This window comes from Heloderma suspectum, chromosome 4 (assembly GCF_057233095.1).
Source record: "Heloderma suspectum isolate Gila_16-S chromosome 4, 16-S_ref, whole genome shotgun sequence".
NCBI lineage: Eukaryota > Metazoa > Chordata > Lepidosauria > Squamata > Helodermatidae > Heloderma > Heloderma suspectum.
The window spans coordinates 145,135,392-145,147,397 of record NC_139461.1 but is presented as its reverse complement, the minus strand read 5'-3'; the positions used below and the strand labels follow the sequence as shown (position 1 = coordinate 145,147,397).

Sequence of the window (12,006 nt, the reverse complement as noted above, 5' to 3'; positions counted from 1 at the left end):
CTTGCTGGGCATGGCTTCTCATGTCATCTGAACTTGGCAAGGGTGGCTTGTTGGAGTGGTTAACAAACTACCCAGAACCCATGCCCTGTTTTAGGGTGATTTGTTAACCACCCCAAAAAGCCACTCTTCCTGGGTTTGGATGACACAAGAAATTGTGTTGTAAAATCAGTACATGGCATTAGTTCACCTTGTTAATTCCTTGCTGACTAATAGGTTAAATACCACATTTGACTCATGCCAGTAGCATTTTCTCCCCATCAGTTCTTAAGGTTGGGCTTCCCCAATGAATAGTGCAAAGATATTCCAATGAAATTCTTTGACCTACATCTGACACCTCCAAATTACACCAGTTGATTTTATTCCTGGATATAAAGTTTAATTCCTCTAATAATTCCAATATTAGTCTCAGGATTGATTTGTTGAAATTTGAAACCAATATTAGATGCATCATCTGCACACAATAATATTATTTTCTTTACGTCCTTAAATGTGAATGACATGAATATCTTCTACAGTGACAGGACCAGACTCTATGGTACCATTGCTATTATGACTAACAGAGAGAGACAAGGAACATTTTTGCTGAATTTCATATTTTATCAAAAAAGATTCAGAAACAAACCCATTAAACCTGGCCATGCATAAAAGCTTTATCCAGTTAATGCATTCCTTGTCAAACCCACACTTTTGGCACAACTGCATATAATAAGAGCCATAGTATTCCACCAAATGTCCTCTCCATGCCCAGGAACAGGGCGGCCAGTAGTTCAGTCTTGTCTCTAGATATGCTCAAAATCTAGCTAGATGGAAATAGTCCAGCAAAGTTTATTATGCCTGATACATTTTGAGTATACTGTAACTCTACATTAAAGGCGACCTAGGAACATGTAGGTGGCTGTACAGATAACATCTAAGAATACAGGAAGCTGCCTTATATTGAGTCAGATTATTGATCCATCTTCCTTTATTGTCTACTTTGACTAGTACAAGCCTCCACTCAGGCACTACGAAGTTAAAAAAAAGCCAGGCGCATGCAGGATTAATGGCAAGTCCAAGGGTATATTTATTCCCAGGCGATCCTCACTTCGAATGATGTCAAGATCAAATATCACAGGGAACCTTGAGGGCTGACAAATAGGATTGTTCTTTGTTGTTGCAGATGTATTAGAATTGTGTCTTATGATCTCAGCTTTCCTGCTTAATTTCTACATTTTGGATGGTGTTTTCTCTCTTGTCCTATTCTGAATGGGTTGCCTTTAATACTTTATCTTGACAGCAAAGCCCTGAAGATCTCTTCCATCAGTAGAGAGGGTTGCCTGAGAACCACCACACCTCACCAACATGCAGCTCTATCATAGCTATTTGGATATGCCCAAAAGCAGATGCAGAGCTTTTATTCTGGCTATAGTAACAGCAAGGCAGGCACATGGCATTTGTTTACCTTTTAAAATATTCCACTTCCCGCTCTGTTGCGTCCATTTCCGCACTGTCTAGGTCAACATCTTTGGGCAAAAAGACATCATCTGCAAAATCATATGGTATGAACAAGATTAATTTCAGATAGCTCTTTTCTCTAGGAAACAAATGAAAATATACACTGAAGTAAAACTGAAGATTAAACATGCATTTTCTACTAAATGAAATTATGCATTTAAATCCTTCACTTTTAGAACTTTTAATTGGTCTTTAAACAATGTTCAGAAGTTCTAAGTTGTGGGATTTTGCAATATGAAACTTTTCATACCTCAGTTATAACCTCCACACAATCACTATCACGTGATGGCCTGGTAGGGCAGTGAAATGGGGCTACCAAAAGACAATGTAGGGATTTCTATTTATTTATTATTTTATTTATTTCATTTCTATACCGCCCAATAGCCGAAGCTCTCTGGGCGGTTCACAAAAATTAAAACCAAACAGCACACAATAAAACAATTTAAAATATATAGAACATTAAAACCACAATATAACAATACAACCACAATAAAACCTAGCAGGAGTACAGGAGTTTAAAATACAGATTTAAAACAGCAAAGATAAAAATTTAGAAAGCTAAAATGCTAAAATGCCTGGGAAAATAAAAAGGTCTTCACCTGGCGCTGAAAGGAGTACAATGTAGGCGCCAGGTGAACCTCACTAGGGAGCTCATTCCAGAGCCGGGGTGCCACAGCAGAAAAAGCCCTCCTCCTAGTAGCCACCCGCCTCACTTCCTTTGGCAGGGGCTCACGGAGAAGGGCCGCTGATGATGATCTTAAGATCCGGGCAGGCACATATGGGAGGAGGCGATCCTTCAGGTAACCTGGCCCCAAGCCGTTAAGGGCTTTAAATGTTAACACCAGCACTTTGAATCGGGCCCGGAAATGGACTGGCAGCCAGTGCAGCTGGAAAAGTACTGGCGTAATATGAGCTCGCAGGCCAGTCCCTGTTAACAATCTTGCTGCCCTATTTTGGACCAGCTGAAGTTTCCGGACCGTTTTCAAAGGCAGCCCCACGTATAACGCATTGCAGTAATCCAGACGAGAAGTTATCAGAGCATGGATAACTGTAGCTAGGCTATCTCTGTCCAGATAAGGGCGTAGTTGGTATACCAGCCTAAGCTGATAAAAAGTGCTCTGTGCCACTGAGTTCACCTGTGCCTCAAGTGACAGTTCTGGATCCAAGAGCACCCCCAAACTACGAACCTGATCCTTTAGGGGGAGTGCAACCCCCTAAATAAATGTAGAATATATTTCTACATATTCAGAACTCCACAGCAAACAGAAAATATTCTTTCATTTAAAAGAGTATCTTCTCATTAAAGGAGACAGCTCCTCCCACCCCTTCCTGAGGAAGCCTGTGCATGCATGAAACCCTCCTGTAGGAACAGAATGTTATGAAGAATTAAAAGCCCAACTGTGATGAGAGCAGAGTAGGGAATTGGCTCCAGAAGGGACAGTTTCTGAACACTCGTTCTATGAAGACAACAGAGGAGGAAAACTGGCCTCCAGGCAAATTTCCTGCACGCTCCAAATTCAACAGGGGAAAAAAGGAGCACTTGCAGAGAACAAGGAGAGAGATAGCCCCACCCCGCCCTGCCCCACCCTTTTGCTTTAATGCTTACTTTTGGGCTGACTGTATAGCTTGCTACATAACCCGAATTTTCTGATACAGCACAGGGAGCGAGTTAAACTTACTCTCCCAACACTGTATCACTCAAGTGATGGCCTCAAAGTCAGGTAGTCTTGGAATCTGATTATTTGGACCCATTCCAATGTGGGTTCAAAACTGGTTTGGGGACAGAAACAGCCTTGGCTGCTTTGGTGGATGAGGAATGCTGAAGAACAGATGAGGAATGAGACCCTATTAGTTCTCTTGGCCCTCTCAGGGGCTTTCACTACCATTGACCTTCGAGATCACCTGGCTGGGTTGGGTTTGGGAAGCACCGTGTTACTTTGGCTCTGATCCTACCTGGCTGGTCAATCTCATTAGGTGGCGCTTGGGGACTTCTGCTCTGGCCTTTGGCCTGTGGAGTACTGCTGTGCTGCATTCTGTTCCCCATGTTATTTAACATCTACATGAAAATGCTGGGGGAAGTCATACAGAAGTTTGGGCTGCAGCGTTATCAGTATGCAGATGGCACACAGCTCTACCTTTGTTCCACCCACTAAACCCGGGGAGCTTGTGGTACTCCTGAACAGGTGCTTGGAAGAGATTTGGGGATGGATGAGAGTGAGCAAGCTCAAGCTTAATCCAGACAAGACAGAAGTACTTTGGATGGGGAAACTGCAGATGTGGATAGAAGGATTCAGCTGGTACTGGATGGGGTTGCGCTCCGCCCGAGGAACCATGTGCATTGCTTGGGGGCCCTTCTGGACTCGCTGCTGACTGTGGAGGCACAAGTGGTGGCAGTAGCCAGTAGTGCTTTTGCCATCTTTGGTTGGTACGTCAGCTGTAACCATATCTAGAGAAAGTGGACCTAGGCTCAGTTATGAATGCCCTAATTATAGCCAGACTGAACTACTGTAGTGACTCTACCCATGGCTGCCTTTGAAGACAACCTGGAGACTTCAGCTGGTACAGAATGCATCCACTGGCATCCTCGTTGGGGCTAGATGGTCGGATCACATTGTACCAATTCTGTATTAGCTGCACTGGTTGCCACTGCATTTCTGCTCCCAATTCAAAGTGCTGGTGTTGACCTAGAAAGCCCTAACTATTTGGATCCAGGTTATTTGAAAGACCGCCTACACCCATATGAGCTTGAAGAACATCTATGGAGGCCATACTCACTGGCCTCCCACTAAGATCAGTAAGGCTGACATGTACTAGAGAGTGGGCCTTCTCAGAGGTGCCCGTACCCTATAAAATTCCCTCCTGAAACATATACAGTTGGCTCAATCAGTGGCTGTTTTTAAGAGGGCTTTAAACACATACTTGTTCTCTCTGGCTTTTAAATGAAAAGGTTTTATAGTTATATAGCTGTTGTCAGATAATTGAAATTGATTTTTTATTTTAACTGGCATATTTTAAAATTGTTTAAATTTTAAGGTGCTTTTATGATGCGATTGAAACTGAATTGTACTGTTTTTATATTGCAAGTCACCTTGGGGAAATCATGGTCTTGAAAGGCTGCTAAGAAATTTATAAAATATGTACATAAATAAATATGTTGGGGGCTATCACCACTGCCCTCTTCACTTGGCGTAGAGCAGAGGCTGAGTCCCCTGTGTGAGGGGACTTGTGCACCTCCCAACTTGTCAGTCTAAATAAGGAAACAAAGCCAACTACTCAGCATGTTACAACAAGAATCTTAAGTACAGAGAATTCCCACCAAGTATAATACATGTTGTATGAAAAAATCTTTGTATATTTGATTTATACCCTGCCCTTCAACAGGCTGCCAGGGCAGCCTGATTGACAAATAAATCTGCTATTAATAGTGTCAGGGTTTTGAACCCTCCTGGCTGTGTAGTCACCGGACAGAGACTCGATCTCCAAATCAATAAGCTGTTATTTGTGGATCTGTCAGTCTTTCAAACAATACAGATTCAGTACTTGGCTAAACTGCCCGGTTCTAATTAACTTATCTCGAGTTCTCTATGACAGAAGGATTATGGTGGGATAGAAAGTTGCTGTTAATCTAACATTACACATTCAACACAGAAGCTAGAGAGCTTCCTCAGTCCTGCCCTCAGGGTCTCCAGAGACAGGCTAATCTGGTAGAGCATCTCAATTCCCTCATTTGCTCCACCCACTTGGAGTGTTGGCGGGCTCATGGGTCTGCTAAGCCTTCCCCCTCCCCCTCTATGAGTTGCTGCTTTCCTACAGAAGGGAGATGCAGTATCTGTGCTTGGCCAAATGGAGTAGTGTGCCCTTGGAAAGGTTCTTCTCTGTCTCTTGGAGTCTCTTTGGGAATGTCCTCCCCCATTTCTGCCCCATCTCTTCTTCTGATTCTTCAGTCTCTGCAGGGAGCCTGGGCCCAAACCTGACAAACAGTTACAGGAAAGCCCAGGAAAAAAAGGGATAAATGGGGGGATGTTTTTGCCTCCACCCCTACGCTCCCCACCTCTCATTTTTCTAACAGAAAAATGGAAACTTGTTATATGCTAAATTACATATAATGTATTTTATGTGCTTAAAGTTTAGAACCGAATGTAAGAAAAGCATCTATTTCAAACCCCTAAACATCCCCTCCATAGTTGCAAAAGTTATAGAAATGTTACGTCTCTTCATATGATTGAAGAGAAAGTGAAGATTTTTTGGTTTTATTTCACAATTTGTTGCAATCCTATGTTTGCTTATATGAGGTGTGTCTCACTGAGTTCAATAGACTTAGACTCATGAGAGCATGAAGAGGGCTGTCGCTCCATTTAACACTACTGTTCAGTTGATACAATGTATGGGCATGTCCAGCTAAAGTTAAGCACCTTAAGGCTGCAATCCTATACCCACCTACCTGGAAGTAAGCTCCACTGAACTCAATGAGACTTGCTTCTGACTAGACATGTATAATATTGAACTGTCAGTCACACTGATTTCAATGGGAAATTGAATGCACTTAACTCTCCAGCTGAGATAAGTGGAATGTATAAGTGCTTAACTTTGCTCTTACTCAGTAGTTTATGATGTTCATACCTAGATACCATGGAGCATATGAAGCAAGAAATTTGGAAATTATCACTGCCTTGTTGTGGCGAAGGGGCTTGCATAACTCAGTGAAGCCATAAGCTATGCCGTGCAGGGCCATCCAAGATGGACAGGTCATGGCAGAGAGTTCTGACAAAATGTGATCCACTGGAGAAGGAAATGGCAACCCACTCCAGGATTCTTGCCAAGAAAACCCCACGGAACGTATCACAAGGCTAAAAGATATGACGCCGGAGGATGAGCCCCTCAGGTCGGAAGGTGTCCAATATACTACTGGAGCAGAGGGTATTTCCAAGTAGAGCCAGAAAGAGTGAAACGGCTGGGCCAAAGCTGAAAGGACACTCAGCTGTGGATGTGTCTGGTGGTGAAAAGAAAGTTCGATGCTGTAAAGAACAATATTGTTTAGGAACCTGGAATGTAAGATCAGTGAATCAAGGTAAGCTGGAGGTGGTCAAACATGAGATAGCAAGATTGAACATCGACATCTTGGGAATCAGCAAACTAAAATGGACAAGCATGGGCGAATTTAATTCAGGTGACCATCATATCTACTACTGTGGGCAAGAATCCCTTAGAAGAAATGGAGTAGCACTCATAGTCAATAAAAGGGTGGGAAAAGCAGTACTGGGGTACAATCTCAAAAACGATAGAATGATCTCAGTACGAATCCAAGGCAAACCATTCAACATCACAGTAATTCAAGTCTATGCCCCAAACACTGAGGCCGAAGAAGCTGAGGTTGATCGGTTCTATGAAGACCTACAACACCTTCTAGAACTAACACCAAAAAAAGATGTCCTCTTCATCATAGGGGATTGGAATGCTAATGTAGGAAGTCCAGAAATAACTGGGATAACAGGCAAGCATGGCCTTGGTGTACAAAATGAAGCAGGACAAAGGCTAATAGAGTTTTGCCAAGAGAACACGCTGATCGTAGTAAACACTCTTTTCCAACAGCACAAGAGGCGACTCTACACATGGACATCACCAGATGGTCAATATGAAATCAGATCAATTATGTACTTTGCAGCCAAAGATGGAGAAGCTCTATATAGTCAGTAAAAACAAGACCTGGAGCTGACTGTGGCTCAGATCATGAGCTTCTTCTTGCAAAATTTTGCAAAAGAAAAAAAAAAATTTCTTCTTGCAATTTCAATTGGCTGAAATTGAAGAACGTGGGGAAAACCACTAAACCATTCAGGTATGACCTAAATCATATCCCTTATGAATATACAGTGGAGGTGAGGAATAGATTTAAGGGATCAGACCTGATAACAGAGTGCCTGAGGAACTATGGACGGAGGTCTGTAACATCGTTCAGGAGGCAGCAACTCAATCCATCCCAAAGAAAAAGAAATGCAAGAAAGCAAAGTGGCTGTCAGATGAGGCTTTACAAGTAGCTGAGGAAAGAAGGGAAGCAAAAAGCAAGGGAGCAAGGGGAAGATATACCCAACTGAATGCAGAGTTCCAGAGAATAGCAAGGAGAGACAAGAAGGCCTTCTTAAAGGAACAATGCAAAGAAATCGAGGAAACAATAGAATGGGAAAGACTAGAGATCTCTTCAAGAAAATCGGAGATATCAAGGGAACGTTTTGTGCAAAGACGGGCATGATAAAGGACAAAGAAGGCAGGGACCTAACAGAAGCAGATGAGATTAAGAAGAGGTGGCAAGAATACACAGAAGAACTATACATGAAAGATCTTAATGTCCCTGATAGCCATGACAGTGCGGTCACTGAACTTGAGCCGGACATCCTCGAGAGTGAAGTCAAGGGGTCCTTAAGAAGCATTACTAACAAGAAAGCTGGCGGAGATGACAGTATTCCAGCTGAGCTATTTAAGATCCTAAAAGATGATGCTGTTAAAGTGCTGCCCTCAATATGCCAACAAATTTGGAACACTCAACAGTGGCCACAAGACTAGAAAAAGTCAGTTTACATTCCAATTCCAAATAAGGGCAATGCCAAAGAGTGTTCAAACTACCATACAATTGCGCTCATTTCACATGCCAGCAAGGGTATGCTCAAAATCTTACAAGCTAGACTTCAGCAGGATGTGAACCAAGAACTACCGGAAGTACAAGCTGGGTTTCGAAGAGGCAGAGGAACTAGAGATCAAATCGCCAACATTCGTGGGATCATGGAGAAAGCAAGAGAATTCCAGAAAAACGTCTATTTCTGCTTCATTGACAACGCTAAAGCCTTTGATTGTGTGGATCACAACAAACTGTGGCAAATTCTTAAAGAGATGGGAGTACTAGACCACCTTACCTGTCTCCTGAGAAACCCGTACGAGGGTCAAGAAGCAACAGTAAGAACCAGACATGGAACAACCAATTGGTTCCAAATTGGGAAAGGAGTACGACAAGGCGGCATATTGTCGCCCTGCTTATTTAATTTATATGCCGAGTACATCATGAGAAACACCGGGTTGGATGAATCACAGGTCGGAATTAAGATTGCCGGGAGAATTATCAACAACCTCAGATACGCAGACGATACCACCCTAATGGCAGAAAGCGAAGAGGATCTAAAGAGCCTCTTGTTGAGGGTGAAAGTGGAGAGTGCAAAAGCTGGTTTGAAACTCAACATTAAAAAAACTAAGATCATGGCATCTGGCCCCATCACTTCCTGGCATATAGAAGGGGAAGAAATGGAAGCAGTGACAGATTTTACTTCCTTGGGCTCCAAGATCACCGCAGATGGTGACTATAGCCATGAAATTAAAAGACGCTTGCTCCTTGGGAGGAAAGCTATGGCAAACCGAGACATCACCTTGCTGACAAAGGTTCGTATAATCAGAGCTATGGTTTTCCCAGTAGCAACGTATGGCTGTGAGGAAGGCTGAGCGCCGAAGAATTGATGCTTTCGAACTGTGGTGCTGGAGAAGACTCTTATGAGTCCCCTGGGCTGCAAGGAGGTCAAATCAGTCAATCCTAAAGGAAATCAACCCTGAGTGCTCAGTGGAAGGACAGATCCTGAAGCTGAAGCTCAAATATTTTGGCCACCTAATGCGAAGAGAAAACTCATTGGAAAAGACCCTGATGCTGGGAAAGATTGAAGGCAAAAGGAGAAGGGGACAGCAGAGGATGAGATGGCTAGATAGCATCACCGATGCAATGAATATGAACTTGAGCACACTCCAGGAGATAGCGGAGGACAGGAAGGCCTGGCGTGCTATGGCCCATGGGGTCACAAAGAGTCGGACACGACTTAACGACCGAACAACAAGAAACTCCTATTCTTGAGGAAGGCAAGAGGACAGTCATTATCCTTTGGGATACCTTCTCCTACTAGCTAGGAGGCAGGGCTAGCTTGCCAATTGACTCTTCCTTGGAAAGAGTCCTCAATTACCCCCGACCAGATGGGAAAAGATGCAGGAACCCAAGAAAAAAGAGTTAACAATAGAACTAACATGGTAAACAAAGAAATATATGCAAACTGGATTATGTACCAGCAGGGAAAAAAACATAATGTTTCTTAGAGAAGGAGGTAGAAGGCGATAGGAGACTCAACTTCCCCACATATTGTTATTGTCCAGAAGGATGAGTCGATCCCAATAACTCCTTCCTCAAAAACAGGAATTTACAGTCACTATAAAATTCCCATTTTCTCTGAGGAAGGGCGGGATGGCAATGATGATCCTTTAAGGTATATCACAGCAGTATTGAACAGGATTAAAAAAATGTGTAGGCAAATTTTTGGATCATGTGTCCTTACTGTCACAGAACATTTTGCAGAATCCATCGTCTGAATGCTGCATCAACAAATGCAAACACATCCGCCTTGTGATGCTTTGTGAACATGTGTACCAGTGGTGTCCATGTTGCTCATCAAGAAATGAGGGGAGGGAGTCAACATAAGAATGCTGTGGGATCAGCTGCACTTGGCAAGGAATGCATGATTTTTGAGGCAGCACTTTATTCAGAGAACTAACACAATATAGTCATTTATCTATGGAAACAATGTGTTCTGTCCTAACAGGAGATCGAAGAAGGACACAAATACAGATTCGGTCCTACAGTGACCTCCAGTTCTAGATAAGTAAAACAAGGGCTCCATCTGACATCCAGTTCATGCCAGGCTTGTTCCTGTGGATGAACAGAAGTAGGACAAAAGGAAGAGAGAAGATCTTGTGAATGGGGAAAATTGAGCTGACCATTGGCATAAAGGCAGGATCTGGCCTCAATACTATCTTATCACTGTGAAAAGAACATAGCTGTGGATCAGGCAAGAATGCTCCTGCTTCTGAAACCTTTCTAGCGAAAGTGATAGCAACTATACATGTCATCTGAGGGGTCATCTTAGCCCCTTTACTGAAATTGTAGTCACAGGCTCAGAAGGTGACTGTTTTCAGCACCCAGTTTAAATTTCAGTTGGGGAAAAAATGTGTTGTGGGAAGACTAATCAATATATCTCCCTTCAGGAAACACTAAATGCGCAGATGTGCTGCAATTGATTTTCTTTTAAAATCCATGATACTGTTGAGGGTAGCAGCCTGGCTTCTTAGGTTGTTACTATTGAGCCCTTTGTAAACCATCCTGAAAGAATTCCAAAATCACAAGTATTACAATGTTTGATGGACCTCAGATTCTGTTCTGCCCATCTGGAGTATCTCACCAGCTTTGCTGTGAAGACAGAGTGAGAGAATGTGAGCACAAGGGCTTCCCTGCCTGTCAATATAAACCTTTGCTGAGGTGTTCTCTGCACATCAGGACATTTTGTTGTTGTTGTTCAGTCGTTCAGTCGTGTCCAACTCTTGGATCTTCCACGAAGGGTCTTCCACGAAGGGTCTTCGTGACCCCATGGACCATAGCACACCAGGCCTTCCTGTCCTGCGCTCTCTCCCGGAGCGTGCTCAAGTTCATATTCATTGCATCCGTGATGCTATCTAGCCATCTCATCCTCTGTCGTCCCGTTCTCCTTTTGCCTTCAGTCTTTCCCAGCATCAGGGTCTTTTCCAGAGAGTTTTCTCTTCGCATTAGGTGGCCAAAATATTTGAGCTTCAGCTTCAGCATCTGTCCTTCCACTGAGCACTCAGGGTTGATTTCCTTTAGGATTGACTGATTTGACCTCCTTGCAGTCCAGGGGACTCGTAAGGGTCTTCTCCAGCACCACAGTTCGAAAGCATCAATTCTTCGGCGCTCAGCCTTCCTTATAGTCCAGCTCTCACAGCCATACATTACTACTGGGAAAACCACAGCTTTGATTAGACGGACCTCTGTCGGCAAGGTGATGTCTCTGCTTCTTACTATGCTGTCTAGATTTGCCATAGCTTTCCTCCCAAGGAGCAAGCGTCTTTTAATTTCATGGCTATAGTCACCGTCTGCGGTGATCTTGGAGCCCAGGAAAGTAAAATCTGTCACTGCTTCCATTTCTTCCCCTTCTATATGCCAGGAAGTGATGGGGCCAGATGCCATGATCTTAGTTTTTTTAATGTTGAGTTTCAAACCAGCTTTTGCACTCTCCTCTTTCACCCTCAACAAGAGGCTCTTTAGATCCTCTTTGCTTTCTGCCACTAGGGTGGTATCGTCTGCATATCGGAGGTTGTTGATAATTCTCCCAGCAATATTAATTCCGACCTGTGATTCATCCAACCCGGCGTTTCTCATGATGTACTCTGCATATAAGTTAAATAAGCAGGGCGACAATATGCAGCCTTGTCGTACTCCTTTCCCAATTTTGAACCAATTGGTTATTCCATGTCAGGACATTAGGATATGTCTTTTGCATTAGGATATGTCTCTCCTGTTGGAATACCAGGCTACTTTCACTGCTCCTCCATGCTTCTGAGGTGGACCAAGTGCCCTGAGCCATGATCATTCAGATGCCTCCTGCCTCCCCAATCCAGATAGGCCATTGTAATGAAGATCTGAGTTAC

The 12,006-nt window shown here is 43.4% G+C and overlaps 1 protein-coding gene across 11 annotated transcripts in view; it reads right to left on the bottom strand.

Annotated features, from left to right (window-relative positions):
- The window catches only part of FAM193A (family with sequence similarity 193 member A), a 93,782-nt gene that overhangs the window by 9,093 nt on the left and 72,683 nt on the right, over positions 1-12,006 (bottom strand). For all 11 annotated transcript variants that reach the window (XM_084850811.1, XM_084850812.1, XM_084850802.1 and 8 more), the window contains one exon: positions 1,442-1,523. In XM_084850811.1, the coding sequence (XP_084706937.1) occupies positions 1,442-1,523 (82 nt within the window). The remainder of the gene's footprint in view (positions 1-1,441; positions 1,524-12,006) is intronic.